This window comes from Leptinotarsa decemlineata, unplaced genomic scaffold (genome assembly GCF_025532065.1).
Source record: "Leptinotarsa decemlineata unplaced genomic scaffold, Ldec_3_MD MMD2_P_RNA_scaffold_12, whole genome shotgun sequence".
Classification (NCBI taxonomy): Eukaryota; Metazoa; Arthropoda; class Insecta; order Coleoptera; family Chrysomelidae; genus Leptinotarsa; species Leptinotarsa decemlineata.
The window spans coordinates 12,311,723-12,329,801 of NW_027412526.1; the positions used below are offsets into that span (position 1 = coordinate 12,311,723).

General features: G+C 37.0%; 2 protein-coding genes across 2 annotated transcripts in view; one reads left to right on the forward strand and one right to left on the reverse strand.

Moving 5' to 3' along the window:
* Msp300 (Muscle-specific protein 300 kDa) overlaps positions 1-18,079 on the reverse strand; it is a 409,159-nt gene that overhangs the window by 313,616 nt on the left and 77,464 nt on the right. The gene's annotated exons all lie outside the window — the stretch shown is intronic.
* On the forward strand, positions 6,375-16,803 carry LOC111505800 (uncharacterized). The gene is made up of 5 exons (XM_023160674.2): positions 6,375-6,613; positions 8,230-8,607; positions 12,988-13,179; positions 14,800-14,905; positions 14,999-16,803. Exons 1-5 carry the CDS (start codon positions 6,542-6,544, stop codon positions 16,642-16,644), a joined length of 2,394 nt encoding a protein of 797 aa, XP_023016442.2. The 5' UTR covers positions 6,375-6,541; the 3' UTR covers positions 16,645-16,803.

Genomic DNA, 18,079 nt, shown 5'->3' on the forward strand with positions numbered 1-18,079 from the left:
TATGAGCTTACACTTACCCTCCCTAATCTAGAGATACAGAAGCCTGAGTAAGTAAGGCCAATGACATCTGCCTTTACGAAGGCTTTCCAACGAGACTTCCCAAAATGGTCATTTGTAAAGCCAACTTTCGGCATCAATCGTCTACGAGATACGTCCTCTATCATTCCTTGCTATCACTGCAAGGCTACCAGTTAAAAACCAGGGCCCAAACAGTTGAGTCCAGCAAGGCATTTGTGGTTCAGCCTAGAACTACAAATGATACCCATTGTATCATTTGGTGGGCTGTTTGGTGTTGAATCATGAATTCATTGTGTCCGGGCTTTGATTTTCATCAAGTTGCCCTACAGTGAAAGCAGTAGTGGGAGGTAGAGGACCAATCTCATCGGTGGTCGATTTTGAAGCTTGGTTTTGCAACTGATCGCCATGGAAAGTGTTTTATCTCCGGTAGATTAGATGAAAGTGAATCTAATAACTGGCACATAAGTCCGACTATTGAGGCCACTATCCTTCATCAGATGATATTCGGCATCTCTCATTGTGAAAGGCTGTCCTATATATCGTCAAAAATCAAAGACTCGTTGGAGTTGATTTCTGCAGAATTCTTGTATGAAGTTGGATGAATTTGCAATATAAACACCCCTAGCTAAACACTACATACAAATCCACGCAAGTTACCTGCACAACATTATCCAACTTTCAATTCCTAAGGTGCGTTTTTGGCTTCAGTGTTCAGGTGCAATTATTGATTCCTCGTGTATTCTATGATCCGAACACTGGTAGGCGTTTCTGTTTGACAAATTCTCCTCTGAGATAAAATGGGTCAACGTAGAGCTTCCGTCTAGTTTTGGGGTTGTAACGCAGCTTCACGTCAATGCTGTCCAAATGGTCTGGTGACCTCTAGAATTCTTCACCTCGTTACATGGAAATTTGGGAATAGATGGGACAGGTAATTTTCCTGTATTCATTCAATCTCAAAAATGTCACCTATGTGGGGTTGTTCTTCTCGTGTTTGTTGTTCTGACAAACAGTTGAACTTTTGCCGAATTATATCTATAATATTTGGTTGTCCTTCACATAACCAGATGCCTCCAACTATCTCAAAATTTCAGTAATATGAGAATTGGAAAATGGATACTCCATCATTCATTTTCATAGGTATATACTGAGAAATGTATCGGTTTGCTGAAAATAAATGTTCCAAATGTCCTTTTACTGCCTTGAACAATGAGAAACAAATCGCCTACCACTGAAGAACAATTGTCTATAAAGATGCGATATGAATACGGAACACGGAATACGGAACAGCGAATTCTGACGTTGACAGTTCAACTAGAGAACTGTAAGTGCTGAACTTTACCGTTCGGCTAATGAAGAGGAGCGATTGCTCTAGTTGCGAAATTTGGGTTCAATTTATGTCTTTGTTAGGAATCACAAAGACATAAATTTAATAAATTAAATAAATTAAAAGGTAAGATCTCGTTAGTCCTAAGCTTGCACAAGTTTCTCAACTTCTGAGAGTTGTCATTCGTATGGGGTGCGACAGCTATTAACGGAAAATTGGATTTTAAACAGATTTTTTTGCGCGCTGATTGGATGAGAGGGTGAAAGATGGCTCTACTTTGCTAATCGCGATTTTTACATTGTTGAATTTTAATTTGGCATGAAAAGGGCATAATAATGAAAAAGGCTCGTTTATCTTTGATACTCAAAAATCGAGTTGTCTGTTGATTCAATAGATGCCGTGTCAACACAGCCCTGTCTGACGTTGAGTCATAAATATTTGGGTCAATGTCTGTATTGTTTTGAACTCTTGGCCTGAAGATTTGTCTAAATTTTCAGGGCTTTGAGAAATATCATTTAGATTGCGAAACCGCGAATATAGATGAATGTTATGATAATTCAACGTAAATCCTAACAATGCACAAATCACCCCCAATATATTCGCTCTCCACAGTCACGCGATCGGCATGGAAATAGGACTAAATCTAAACTCCCTCACGCAATTTGTGTCGTCATCTTTTTTTAATCAAGCAGAATTATTTTCTGAGTCGATTTTATGTGATGGAAAAGTTAGGAGGTTGATTAAGTTCTCTGGGTGGCAAATGATGGTTGATTTAAAATCGGTGATAGTATTTCAAACACATGGGCGATGACAATGTGCCTTCAAGTTTTCGTTTCCATTGATCCATAAAAAGTAGATAATGTTGTTTAACTTTAAAAATACTTCAGGTTTTGCCGATGAATACTTTTATTTTCGGATGACAAATTGTTATTCACGAATCTTTGACAGTAAATAATTCGATCGGTTATCTCCTTAATTTTTATATTATGATTTTCAAATCATTAACAATGCTGAATTCTCAATAACTCAACTCAAAAAAAATGGTAATAGAATAAAACGAATATACAACTTCCCTAAGGCAGGGATTTACTTCATTATAATAATACATTTTCATGTTTTTGACATACATTTACAATTTCCCTAAAGCAGGGCTTCACTTCCTTTAAATAATGAATTTCCATGTTTTTGTAATAGGGTTTTCTCATTAATATCTCATGAAACAGCAGTTGACTCTGATATCACTTGCACAAAAACTGTTCTCATGTGTTCCACACTGAAACATAAACTTACAAACGAAAGATCTTTCAAATTGAATCACAGGACAGCTGTCAGTGTCAATTGTGTTTTATCTCTCTGTGGTCTGCAGCCACATGGCTTTCACCAGTAAATTTAAATAATCTTTCTTGTATCAGTGGGGAGTCAAAACTTTCTTTTAATCTGGTATTTAATTGACATGTTTCAACTACTTAAATATAACATTCTTTATCACACAGCCATCCTCACCAACAGTAAATTGAGCCCTTTTTGAAACAAAATTTATATTATTGCATCACATTTTTTTGTAGCTCTTCCTCTTTATCGAAATATTGGAATAACTTGGGGTATAAGAGTGCACTTCCGTTCTGCTGATCACCCAAAGATAGTATATATACAATATATATATATATATATATATATATATATATATATATATATATATATATATATATATATATATATATATATATAGAACCAGAAGTTAATATCGGACATAGCACTCATGAAAGTGGCAAACCGTAGACACGTGTTTCGGGCTTTTGGCCCATCATCAGTATGGTGCAGCCAAGTGTAAGGATGGGCAACACTTGGTTACCAAAAGATAGAAATATAGAAATACAAATGCACGGAGCCACCAACAGGAGCCAACCGCACATTTGTGGTTTCAGTTGATAGATCTCGTGTTCACAAGAAAACTATCAAAATCACCACGGAGGCAGCTATAGCTACCTGCGTGACATCCGTGTCCAGGAAATTATACAAATATGAAAGTTATTGAGTGTCTTGATATAGAACCAGAAGTTAATATCGGACATAGCACTCATGAAAGTGGCAAACCATAGACACGTGTTTCGGGCTTTTGGCCCATCATCAGTATGGTGCAGCCAAGTGTAAGGATGGGCAACACTTGGTTACCAAAAGATAGAAATATAGAAATACAAATGCACGGAGCCACCAACAGGAGCCAACCGCACATTTGTGGTTTCAGTTGATAGATCTCGTGTTCACAAGAAAACTATCAAAATCACCACGGAGGCAGCTATAGCTACCTGCGTGACATCCGTGTCCAGGAAATTATACAAATATGAAAGTTATTGAGTGTCTTGTGAACACGAGATCTATCAACTGAAACCACAAATGTGCGGTTGGCTCCTGTTGGTGGCTCCGTGCATTTGTATTTCTATATTTCTATCTTTTGGTAACCAAGTGTTGCCCATCCTTACACTTGGCTGCACCATACTGATGATGGGCCAAAAGCCCGAAACACGTGTCTATGGTTTGCCACTTTCATGAGTGCTATGTCCGATATTAACTTCTGGTTCTATATCAAGACACTCAATAACTTTCATATTTGTATAATTTCCTGGACACGGATGTCACGCAGGTAGCTATAGCTGCCTCCGTGGTGATTTTGATAGTTTTCTTGTGAACACGAGATCTATCAACTGAAACCACAAATGTGCGGTTGGCTCCTGTTGGTGGCTCCGTGCATTTGTATTTCTATATTTCTATCTTTTGGTAACCAAGTGTTGCCCATCCTTACACTTGGCTGCACCATACTGATGATGGGCCAAAAGCCCGAAACACGTGTCTATGGTTTGCCACTTTCATGAGTGCTATGTCCGATATTAACTTCTGGTTCTATATCAAGACACTCAATAACTTTCATATTTGTATATATATATATATATATATATATATATATATATATATATATATATATATATATATATATATATATATATATATATATATTGTTATTCACTTGGTACTTGGTTCGTTACGATATGAAATCATTCTCTCCAAAGATACTTCGTCAATAAAATAATTACACATCAAGCAGTGACAGGAACAACCCAATCATGAAAACTTTTTCTAACGTATTTTTTGAAATCGACCTCAGTACTCGCTGCGAATTCTCGGTGACTCGAAGTAGTAATTTGAGTTTTGGGTACGATGGCTGTTTGATGAGTTTTGTAGAACTTTTGGCCAAAAATTCGTTAACACAGTAAATTAGTAGAACAGCTGCCAACTATGACCACCACAAAAGCAGACATGCAGAGTTGTTTACGACAAAAAGGAATTCCATTTTCCGAGGAGATGGTTAAGGCCGAGCTTTTCAGAGTCATTAAACAGCATCGTGGCAGATATCGCCAGCATGTGGTGGATACAATAGCTCGTGCTGAAGGCATCACCATTTTGAGACTTCCTCCTTACCATTGCGACTTAAACCCGATAGAATTAATCTGGGCTCAAATTAAGGGTTACGTAGCTCGTGAAAACGTGACATATAAAATTTCTGATGTCCAACGTTTATTGAAACTCGCAATGGAACGGATACGGAAAGAAGATTGGGCTAATGCTGTAGCCCATGTGATTAAGAAGAGAAAATGTGGTGATTGAACGGAATGGTAGACACTGTTTTCGACCAAATAATAATAGATTCAAGTGTGACTGGGGATTTCTCTTCGGACGAGTCAATGGATTCTGAAACTTCATAAGCATAACATTGCTAATTATTTCTTTGCTTTGTAGTTCTCTTTCTATATATCAGAAATATTATAATTATTTTGTAAATTTTTCTGTTTTATTGAAGTACTGTATTAGGCAAAATAAGAAAATGTAATCAGTTTTACCATTGACACCAGGTAGCGCCACCTACTATAAAAATGTTTACGTAATTACCTATGTGTTTAAATAAATAAAAATATTATTTTGGTACCCCTCTGCAGAGTTGGTAAGAGGTTTTGGTTTTCTGTTTAAAATCTGTTTAAAATCTATTTTTCCGTTAACCAGCTGTCGCACCCCTACGAACGACAACCCTCAGAAGTCGAAACTTGTGCGAGCTAAGGATTAACGAGGTCTTACCTTTTAACGTGTGATTCCTAACACGGGTTGGACGATAGCAAGTGAAAATCGATCGTTCAGACTAGGGCTTGAACCACCGACCAACACGGCAGTCAATTCGAGTGAGTGAACAAATCACCCACGCCGAACTACTTGGCTACCGACCGACCGGCTCTCGATATCTAAATTGACGAGTTTTTGCCTACGGAAAATTCTCCCTGCTAAACGAAGTACTAGGGGTGGGAAGTTTTGAAATGAAGGCACTGTATATGAAATATTATGGATGAATGACAACTGGGGATTTTTCTTCGGATATGCAGTTGGTTAGTACCTCGTCACCTAGATGGAGTGATATTTTCTTGTTCGCTCCAACTTAGGAAGAATGAAAGACTCTGAACGAATTCAGATTTTCAAATATGGAATATCATTGACTTTAGGTCGATGATGGCCACTATCTTGCACTGATGAGTGGCTAATGAGCCCGAAACCGGTCTGCAAGTGTGCCCGTTCCAAAATTGAAGGTCGACTCTTTCAGTTGTATTGCCAATTGCATATGCAGGAAATTTTCTGTGAAGTTTCCTGCACTAACGCCTGTCGGATATAATTCAACGCCCTTCATGGTATCAGCCAGAGGAGTAGTTGTTTTCTGATAGGCGTCAGTCCACTCAACCTACTGTGTGGGTATATTCGAGACTGGCTTGAACGTTTAAAGTTAATTTCTTTAGATTTGTTTACTGCCAGTCTTCAAGCATAGCCCACTGACTAATAAGAAAAATAAATATTATTCTAATGAAACACCGTTAAAGTTTTCACGAGAGAAATTATAACCTTTAATTACACCGTCGTTCAAACGCCGTTCAAAGTTCAAACAAATGACGTCATAATAGTTAGTCTCCACGCCTAAACGGTTACAAAATTTGTAGCGTCTCCCATTCTTATTCTATCGAGTATGAACGCAACTAGATTATTGATATGGAGTAGATAAAATAACTAACGTTTTAACTGATAAGATTGTCAGTCTCCATGTAGCGAAATAACTCGGAGAAATAGTGGTTTCTTTATTAGTTAACTAAGTTTTTTGTCTCGTGAAAAAATATGGCTGAAATTGAGACGACACCGAAAGAATATGAAGTTTTCAAAGATGCAATTCGGGAAGAAAATCTTGAGGTGAGTGTATCACAAAGAATGAAATGATCGCGTTTTCACGTGATCTATTGATTATTTCCAATCTTTAAAACAGGAAGTTTTTTCGCGAAGCGGTAGAAATAGTTACAATTTTTTAAGAGGAATGCGATTTGCTTTTGAATGACAAATATTCCTTTCAAAGCTTCGTCCCACTTCTGAGCAATTCAGATATTTGAGTAAAAAATTAGAGTGTTTGCTTGTTTCCTCTCATCATCTCTTTCAGTTCAAACTTGTTTTTGTTATTTATTCTCATTTCAACCTCTTTAACTGATATTTTTACACCATTAGAGTGATATACCGAAATCATGTTATTCTTTCTTGTGATAACAAGAATCTAAAAAATGTAATGAGTTTTACGTCGACGAATCAATTATTATGGTTCCTAGTAAACAATTATTTGCATGTGAAATGTATAAAGAGAAATTAGTACGTCCAAGTTGGGAAATAGAAAAGAAAAAGTCTGGGCAAGGAATCCAATGGTATTGTGGACAAACCATAATTGACCTAGCGAAATCAACATTCACTCACATTTCACTAAAATTGTCAACGTTACACTGAAATTTTTTTGCTGGAATAACAATCCAATCAAATTAATCCGTACTTTGGTCGACCCACTAGTAATATCGAACAATACAAACAATACTCGTCAAATTGTCTGAAACTCGGCGAGAAGTTAGTTTTTGAAGAATAGAACAGAAATTTTGAAGAGTTAGAGCTTTGACGTGGGTCTCTATAAAACTGTGAACATGTTCACGATTGAGAATCCACTATAGTTTTTGATGTCGCTAGATATGAATTTGATGTCAGATTTTCGATATAGTGACTCACAGTAGTTCATGGGTCTCCAAAATGGGACAAAGAACTATGAAAACTGGTACATTTTTGAATATTCCTGAAAAACGGTTCAAACTTGTAGATAGGGTTTTTTGAATGCACCGGTCAGATTATCGATATGGTGACCCACAGTAGGTCTTATAGGAAACCGAATACAGTCCGGAAGCTGTAACTTTGAGCTGCTGTAGCTTTATTAAAAATGAATAAGACTCTTCAGTTCCGTAAAATACGGGCAAGTTGATTCAATAAACTTTTTGTTCCGCTTATCAAGAACTGACATTTCCTCGAAATTACGGAAATATGATGGATATTCACAAACACCTGTATTGTTCACGTGGTCCTTCATTGAAAACAAGAAAGAATTTCCAGTTTCGCAAAATTTCGCTGAGTTGACTCATACTTCTTGTCCGAACTCCATATTGGTCATACAGAAAGAACATATTACGGAAGAATAAAAATTCATTGAATTAATTGTTTTGGTTGGAAAGACCAATTTATCTTTTTTCAAAGAGGTATGGGTTCAATCAGGACTATAATATATCATATACCATATTACATTCGTGGGAGAAAGGTTAAATAATTTCATTTACATGCCCATTTCAAAAACTAGTCTATAGTAAGCGTATTGAAAATGTTCTTTTATTCGAAGAAACGGGACATAAAATCAAATAACTTCGCAACCAAGCCAGCCGACTGATTACATGATCTATTTGATAGTCTATTGACTTCATACAACACCTCTAATACAGGTTTCATTTTCTCAGATACAAATCAAAATGACGCGAGAGCTGAAATCTCTCGCTTCACTACTAGGAGCAGAACAAACGAGAAAGGAGCTGCTCCCCTTCATCAAAGAAAACCTTGACTTCCACGACGAAATACTTTTGAACCTCTCTGAGCAGCTGAACGGTTTCGTTCCCCTCGTAGGAGGGTATGAACACTCTCAACCGATCCTGGATCTGCTCAGGAAACTCTGCAACACCGACGAAACCATAGTTAGAGCCAAAACGGTGGAGACATTGAAAGACATGGCTGAAAACATGAACAGCGAACTGACGGAAGAGCTTTTAGTTCCTATGCTAGAAGGTTTGTCGAATGAAGACTGGTTTACTAGCAAATGTTCGGCAGTGGCACTATACCCGGTAGGTGTGTTATTCACTCGTTTATTGGTTAACTATCATGAACTGTCCTAATAAGTGAAATTTGGAACCTCTAGTGTGAAATTAATCTATTGGTTACGATACAAGAACGATAAGCGAGGACGAAATCCCAACCGGTAGGTCTAAAGTACTAAATGTTTCGTCTGCTTTTGCGCAGACATCATTGCGGAATTTCAGCAACGACTGACTGGCGAGTTAGATGTTCACTCGTTTTTGTAATTTCAGAGGGTGGTGGGGTGATGGTGGGACCGAGAGCTGGGATGATAGGGTGGTGATGGTGTGGCGTCCATGCAAATACTCACTCCTCATTGGGCCGCACTTTCACCTGATCTTTCTAATTGGTCCGCACTGTTGCTAGGTTGTTCTGATTAGTCCACATTGTTGACAGGTATGCTACTGTTCTGATGTCAAACAGAGTTGTATTCTGGAATTTTAGTTCATTTCTAGGGTTCTTAAGTTCTTGAATACCACGTTTTATCGTCAACAGAACGTTTGGTACTTTAGGTTCCATTCGACTACTGACTATTAGCCAGAATTTTTTCCCTTCAACTATTGAAAACACTTCTCCCTCACCAGAATAAGAAAACTGTCTCTCGCTAAGCTAGTTAGCATCATCAGGGGAGAAAGACTTAGTCACCAGGAGATGACTAGGATTTAGAGGAGAAGACTGAGACTCAGTCATCATTAGAAGATGCTTAAGATTTAGTCTTCTCCTGAAGATGCTTACTTGGTTAGCGGAACACGCATCGAGATAGTTTTTTTGTTCTGGTGAGGGAAATTATTTCTAATAGATATTTATTTGTAACGACAGCTTCAATCTTAGTTTTCCATTCGAAGCCGAATGAATATAGTCTTCGCAAAAAAATATCAGGAAAGTGAATCAGAACTGTTAAAAATAATGAAAAACGTCTTACTACTCCCTAATTCATATACCGACATTTTACTTTTCAATCTACGTTAGTCCTTAGCTCGCATAATTTTCGACTTCTGAGGGTTGTCGTTCGTAGGGGTGCGATAGCTGGTTAACGGAAAAACATATTTAAAACATATTAACATTCCAATAAGAGTTGAATTGAATCGTTTGTTTTTCTGCATGTCCTGAAGACGCCAACTTGGTTGGTGAAACGCGCGTCAAGAAGAGTATTGCATTTCTGGTGATAGGAAAAAGTGCTTGTTTAGGATTTATTATACGCCAAAGGTTCAAGTTTCACCTTCCATGTCATACACCGTTGATAAAAAAAAAAGAAGGAGTGTGTAGTATAGTTATAATATTGATAATAAGTTCGAAAAAATCGTTGCGTCGAAATTTCGCCATATGGTCCGCACTTATAACATGTTTCCAAAGATGCTATAAAACCTCCCCCTCTCGACTCTTTTGCTGTTACCACTGCTTGAAAATATATATTTTTGTTCGTTTCAAAGAACGAAAAAAAAAATGGAAATTGAGTTATCGCCAAGCATGAGAAACTAGGCATTCATTGCAAGAGAATAGTTACTTAAATTCAATCCAAATTAACAGACTTACCATACATAAATATTTGAATTTGTGAAATCTGCATCTTACCTGAAACAAAAACAAAAGTGAGATATATAAAAGTACGTAGCTAGGATATGAATTTATTGGGAATCAGGAATTATTTCTTCATATTCTGAACACAATAAATATATTGTACAAAAAATTAAATTATGTCATAGTGCCAAATTGTGTCAGTAGGCGAGATTAGTTTTTCGGATAGAAAGTTTTTTAGCTTTCTACTTCTCGATCATTAAACAAAAAAAAATATTGAAAACTTCCGAACAAAATAAAAAGAAAAACGCAATCAAAACTTGTGTGAAGATATCTATATATCTCAAAGAGGTTTATTTCAGATACAAACTGGAAGAAAAAACCCTTTTGAAACATCTACTTTCATATGAGCAATGAATTTTATGAAAATGACATTAAATTTTTTTTCTTTTTTTCAAAAACTACACCTAGTTTGAAATAACTATGTATCTTCATAAAGTAACGGCCGAATCAATCAGAAAAAATAAACACATTTTCCATTTTTGTTGTACACCGAATATTCGTATCTAAAGAAATGAACTTTGAACGTTCAAACCAGTCTCGAATATACCTACTGAGTGGACTGACGCCTATCAGAAAACAACTACTCCCCTGGCTAATACCACGAAGGGCGTTGGATTATATCCAACAGGCGTCACTGCAGGAATCTTCACAGAAAATTTTCTGCATATGCAATTGGCAATACAACCTTCAATTTTTGAACGGGCCCCCTTGCAGACCGGTTTCGGGCTTATTAGCCACTCATTAGTGCAAGATAGTGGCTATCATCGACCTGAAGTCAATGATATCCCATAATTTAAAATCGTCGATGGTGATCGTCGTTTATGTCAGGGTGGAGTCTTGCTCCCTTACCCTTTGGGCTGATTTTCGTCAGAGGGACGAATGGGTCATGACTGATTTGTGATGGTGGCATGAAAGTCCTCAGACATCCATACCGCCCTTCGCAGTGTACCCCTACCTGGCTGGGGTGAGATGGATGAAGATATTATTCATCTGTTAACGGAGGACATAGGGGCCTTATTCGACAGAGTGTCGGGGCCTTCTATATAGAGAGGGGTCGTCTACAGCGTAATCTATAGCTTCCTTGACTAATTTAAAATCGGAATTCGTTCAGAGGATTTCATTCCTCTTCCTAAGTTGGAGCGAGCAACAAAATGTCACTCCATCTAGTGGACGAAATACTTACCAACTGCATATCCGAAATAGGCCTTTCCATCATAAGACGAGCGGAAGCGTAGCCGTCATACAAAATATTTCATCCAACCAAAATTGAACCAATAAAATCATTAATAAAGTTGCAAGAAGAATGAAAAGAAAGAAAGAAGAAAGAGTCTGATGAAGATTTACCAAAATATGTCGAATTCAGATTCCAAAACGAAGAAATCATATTATTACACCAAAAGATTCGAAAAGTTGATGAAGGGTAACTTAAGAATGGTATACATATATCAAGAATAAAGAATAAGTGTAACAGAAGTACCAGAAAGATGGAAAAACAAGTTTCAAAAATTTGTTAGAAAGATAAGAAACTTGCGGGAACCAGAAAATGGAAAGATATTGAGCTTATTATAGAGACACCTTCAGAACAGGAAGTATTAGACACCATTAGGCGTTTGAAAAATATAAAAAGTCCAGAAGTCACAACAATAACACCAAAAATGATCAGAACAGGAGGAGTGCAAACTCGAAAATAATAAACTTCAGTGTTTGATAGATCAGAAGTAGGTATATAAGTTGACCAAAGCGTCTTTTGTCAGAAGGCAAGAGTTCAGTCACGAATATGACTGAAAGGTTCGAAACTCAAGTTTTTGGAATGTTTGTGAATATGTGAGTCGTACCCCCATCTTTTTATTGATTTTTTCTAGATATTAAATTTCCTAGACAATTCTCACTCCACCAATGATGTTTATAATCAGATGAACTCAGTGTTCATAATTTCGAACAACTTACAACTCCATTACACCCTTGATACAAAAATAACTATTTTTACACCAAAAATTGTTTATTGAAAACGTGAACTCATTTTTATGGTTGAAATAATATCATTGTTGCAACATTGTGCATTATGCAGACGTCAAGAATGAAATACGATTGAAATGGGAAGGAACTAATAAGTAGGAATGAACTGAAATGTCAGCTGAATGAATTTTTGAAATATATTCCTTTCTGTTCTGTTCTATTCTATTCTATTCTATTCTATTCTATTCTATTCTATTCTATTCTATTCTATTCTATTCTATTCTATTCTGTTCCGTTCCGTTCCGTTCCGTTCCGTTCCGTTCCGTTCCGTTCCGTTCCGTTCCGTTCCGTTCCGTTCCATTCCATTCCATTCCATTCTATTCTATTCTATTCCATTCCATTCTACTTCACCCTACTGTTCTCACTCAACTGTACTCTACCCTACCCCACCCTACCTCACTCTACTCAACTCGTACTTTGTTCTTCCCTACTCTACTCCACTCTATTCTATTCCAATTTATTCTGGAACATTTAACAAGTTCAGATTGAACAGTTTACATAAACTTTCACAACTAGTTTTTTGGGCAAATTAAAGCAAGAGATTGTGAAAACTATTCGTAATATCAAGTCTACTTTCTGTGAGTTTCATAAAATATCTATCTTTGGGTGTTCCAATATAATCCACAAAAAATAAAAACGAGCTGCTATTAAAAACACCAACGTCAGTCAGGGTTAGAATGAAAAATGATGATTCAATTCACGTCTGCGTGGATTGAATTATCATTTGATTGATTTTCCTAATAGGCCATTCTTTCATCTGAATATATTTTTTTCAGACGATTTACTCAAAAGTTAGAGAGGAAAAAAAGACTGAACTTCGACACAGTTTTCGTTTAATCATTCAAGATGAATCACCTATAGTGAGGAAAGAAGCAGCCAGAAGTCTGGTGGAAATGATTCCCACAATTGAAAAAGAAGTCCTCAAGGATGAATTCATTCCAGTTCTTGACAATATTTTTGATGACATGGTGAGTATTTGAAAATAATCCGAGTTCATATAACTTTTCTTTGATGGTGAAATATTAGGGTCTTTCAACACGGAGTTCCGAACTTTGACATTTGATAACGGCCATCTTGTTGAAGCTACATCTGTCAAATTGGTTGTCATTTATTCAGTCTATTTTCCCAAATCACCACGGACAAATGTAGGATACCACAAAACGTGCAAATAATAAAATTGGACAAGTTCAAATATATTGTGTATATTTTTGGAAAAGTTTTTGGCTTTCTACTACTTTCAGACACAAACTGAATGAAAGTCCTCCTGAAACAACTACTTTCATATAAACATTGCATTACACGAAAGAAAAAAAAATCCTTTGGAAACAAATACTTCTACATAAACACTGAATTATACAGAAGATACTTTTCTCTACTCAGTTTGTATTTCAAACATTCGTTGTGGAATAAAAATCAGATATCATTCACATGAGTTCTACTCTAAATGAATGGTAACGAATTGCACTTACATGGAACACTGTCATCCTCACTGGTATACATCGATGTTTCGCCTTAAGACACTCGCCCCAAGACTCTTTAGTACCAATTCATTCATGAATTACGAGTTTTAATGTCACGGAATAAGCTTGATCTGCTTATGTCATCGATGACATCGTAATGACATTCATTCACCTATTCAATATAATCCCAGCCAACAGGAATCTTATTTGAATTGAAGGAGTTATATATTTTTTTTGTATCAATATGGATTAGTAGAAAGCCAAAAACTTTCTTTCCCAAAAATCAATCACTCCTAAAAATACCGGGCAGGCGGTCTTCGATTGAAGACAAAATGAGAAAAACCAAGAAAGTACTTGATAAAAATAGCTGCGTAAACGCAAGCGAAACATAAATGGAACCACCTATTCGTGTGACACCCAAGTCAACTTGCCAAGTTTTCCGATGGCATTTCAGGTTAGCTTCCCAAATTTCTGTTACCGCAGTTGTCGGTTGATTGGTCAAACCACCATCACTGACATAAAAACTTGGCAAGTTGACTTGGGTGTCACACCAATAGGTGGTTCCACTTATGTTTCGCTTGCGTTTACGCAGCTATTTTTATCTAGTACTTTCTTGGTTTTTCTCATTTTGTCTTCAATCAAGGACCGCCTGCCCAGTACTGTCGATGCCCAACAGGCTGAAACAGCTGTCTACCGGTGGCTCTTAAATTGAAATCAATATGGGAATAATCAAAAAGTACTTATCTATTTATTTTTTAATTTTCATGAAATTATTTTCCAGCAGCTTGACTGCATCAACCAGCAACTATTGAGGATCACAAAATATATATCTTATCGTTATAAGACGTTTATGGATTTTTAGAGTTACAGAATATATACGAGTATATGATTTCTTAGGTGCAATAAGAATTCCTTTTTTTCAAAAAGTTGTTCCTCAATTTTTCTGTTTTTCAATGATGTTCACATAGATATTTTTCATTTTTTGATTGAAGTCCTCAGTTATATTATTTTAACAAAAACAAAAACTGAAAATAGTCTATAGAACCTTTTTTTTGCCATAAAAAATTTAGTACAAAAAGTAGCATCATCTAAAAAATATTCCGTTTATGATTCGTCATTTACTTTCAGGATTCCGTAAGAGTCAATGCTGTACCTATTTCTATAGCATTATCTAGAAGATTGACAGAAAACGAAATAGAAGAACATGTATTAAAAGTTATAACAAGCTGTGCAGGTGAATACAATTTCCTCGAATTATATCGTAGAGCTTTCTACAGAATTTCTCAGTTTCTTCAATAGTTTTGAGTTATTTCTTTATATCTTTCAGAGGACCCATCATGGAAAATGCGCCAAGTACTAGCACACAGCATAGCAGAATTACAAGAGGCGATCCCTCATGGAAAAATGAGGGGCAAAATATTATTTATATATCAAGAATTCGTGAAAGACTTCGAACCCAGTGTGAGGATTGCAGCAGCTGAGAACCTTGCTAACTACTGTCGAAGCCTGAAGAATTCCTACGAGACCCAACCAGAAAACAATTTCGAGCCAGTGTTCAAACAGAGCGTCGTCCCTCAAATAATTTTGCTTTCAGAAGATCGCAATGATGACGTGAGGACAGCTCTCTCCAGAAACATCCTAAACCTCGGCTCAGTCCTTACAGAAAGTTGTTTCAAACAAACCATTTTACCGATAGTTATAGACTTCTTGGAACGCGACCAGTCTATGCTGGTTCGAGCCAACCTACTCCAGAACCTGGACAGCCTGCCAGAAAACATAGACATAATGAAGTATCTTTCTTCCATAAAGGAGGTAGCCAGTTTTCTCATAAAGAACTCACACGCCCACTGGAGAACGAGAATGAGTTTGCTCGCAGCCTTTTTGCACATAGCGAGATTCGCTAATAAGAAGTATTTCTCTAAGAACTTGACCATTTCCTATGTGACACTTCTGGAAGATCCGGTTTTCGCTGTGCGAAGAACAGCACCCATTATACTGCCACTGTTGGCGAAGCAGTATGGCATTGAGTGGGCTGCCATGCACCTAATTCCTTATTTGGAGATGTTCACGAAAAACTCTAGGTACCTTTATAGGTACACTCCCCTGTTCGGGATCTTGGAACTGGTATACCCTTCGGTGAGAATGGGAAGAAAAGATACTTACTTGAAAGACTTGAAATGTTTTTGCTCGAGCGAAAATGGTAACCTGAAGAGGTTCGCTGCTAGAAGACTACTGAGGGTGCGAAAAATGACTATGGAATTGAAACAAAAATTTGAGAAAGAAACCTACAAAAATGTATTAGCCCTAAACAGGAGCATAGATGATTTCAAGAGTGACGACATTTCACTCTACTCGGGAGACTATCTGAAAATCTTCGAGAAAAATCCCAATAGTAGCATTTTTTCGATAGATGAGAACGAAGTTATTGAGAAAGAACCAACCTATCTGGAAGGTTTGCTGCTTTTGATACACACGGAATTTTTGGAGGTTATTCTTGATCTTTTCGACGATGCTATAGTCAACATCCAAATTCGTTCGATATATCTCCTAAATAGAATAAAACAGTTTACGGACAGCTTAAGTGCTGAACTGGAAGAACCCTGGATCCCAGATGCCCTACAAATATTCAATAACGAAGAAATTGAAGCTGTGGAGAAGGATGTAGAGGCTGAAATAACAAAAACAAGAATTGAGACAGGGGAAGAAGAAATCAATACTGATTTGATGGAAGACATTAGCGTGGATGCTGACAAAAAAAGAGAACTCGATATTGATTTCATTGATGATAACAGTATTTTAGTGGAGCCTAAAATACCCAATATAACAGTGGAAGAGGTTGTTGAAGAGGAACCAATGTTGGTAGAAATAAAGAGTGATGATGTAGTTTTACCGTTACCCGTTTCCCAAACTCTACCTGAAACAGAACTAGAAACTATAATTTCTTCAACAGTTGAAGTTCCGAGAGAAGAATAATGAGGAAGTGACAGAAGACATATCAGTGAAAGAAAAATCTCTGAATATTTTTGGGGTTATTTTGATCTGTAAACTCTCTTATGCACATATGAGTTTCGAAAAGACTTTGAAGAAATGCAATGTTTTTCAAGTTATTAAAATAAAGTAAATTGCCAGGGACCGAATAAAAAAAATATTCATGAGTAGTTAACAAATATCAAAATGGCGTATTTTTCAGGAGAGTTTTGAAAAACAGTGAAGTATTGAGTTACACTAAAAATTGTGAGTAAACAATAAATTGGGAATGAAACATCTAAAATGGAAATTTCCTTTTAGAGCAGAATCTTGCCCCTGAGGCGCGTTTCGCTTACAAAGTAAGCATCATCAGTAGATGATTTAAACTCAGTCATCTCCTGACAATGTTACATTGGTAAGCGGAACATGCGTCGAAAAAAATATTTTGTTTTGCTGTGAGAAAAATATATCGTTTTCTTTAATATTCATCAAATACAATGAATAAATAGTGACAAACTCAAGAATGAAATAATTAAAGTGGCACCACTGTGACAATCATCAACTCATTTCCAGATGATGGCAGAACAAGAAAAAGTCCCATTTCAACTTCAAGCTGGTGTTCCCCAAAGATTCATATTGTCCCCATCCCTCTTTTTATTGTATATCAAAGATTTATTGCTTTGCTGACGACAGCACACTCATCTCGTCATTCCACTTGGATTCCAGTACATCGACTGCGGATGCACATCTTCTGCAAAAAGATGAATGTCTCCGAACCGAATATAATAATGTCAGGACAGACAATTCCGCTTTCTGCTTCGGTAGGTTTGTTGGGGGTTGAAATGGACACCAATATGTCTTGGCACAATCATGTCGATGGAATTGCAGAGGCTGCTTCTCAAAAGCTTGGAACACTGTTCCGAACCAGAAAACTGTACACACCTCCACAACTTTCGATGCTTTATAAAGCTAAGATCAGGCCTACTTTGGAGTATTGTTCTCATGTATGGAACTCCGCCCCTAAGCATACCCCGAAGCTGCTGGATTCCATCCAAAAAAGAGCCATCCGCCTGATTGAAGACACGAACATCACTTGCAACCTTGATAGTTTGGAATATCGAAAAGAGGTTGGAGATTTGTCACTCTTTTATAGATACTTTCACGGGAGGTGTTCAAGTGACTCAAGTGACTCCACCAAGAGCAGTACATCAGAAATATGCGACGGACTGTGACTGCTCATCGTTTTCAACAGGTTCAACTCAGTACACTTCGAACTTCATTTTTTGAGAACTCTTCAATTTGGAGAACTGCGTTTATGTGGAATAAACTTCCTAAAAACTTTTTTCCAAATGAATTTAATCTCCAGCGACTTAAATCCAACGTGGATCGCTACCTTTGCACAGGCTCCGCTCTTAGAGCGCCTCAAGGATTTTCCTGTAGT

Bases quoted from the DNA above. Each gene is read 5' to 3' on its own strand.
- LOC111505800 (XM_023160674.2), top strand. From the start codon at position 6,542: ATGGCTGAAATTGAGACGACACCGAAAGAATATGAAGTTTTCAAAGAT. The intron at 8,608-12,987 runs GTAGGTGTGTTA...TATTTTTTTCAG, and splicing joins CGGCAGTGGCACTATACCCG to ACGATTTACTCAAAAGTTAG. The intron at 14,906-14,998 runs GTGAATACAATT...TATATCTTTCAG, and splicing joins AGTTATAACAAGCTGTGCAG to AGGACCCATCATGGAAAATG.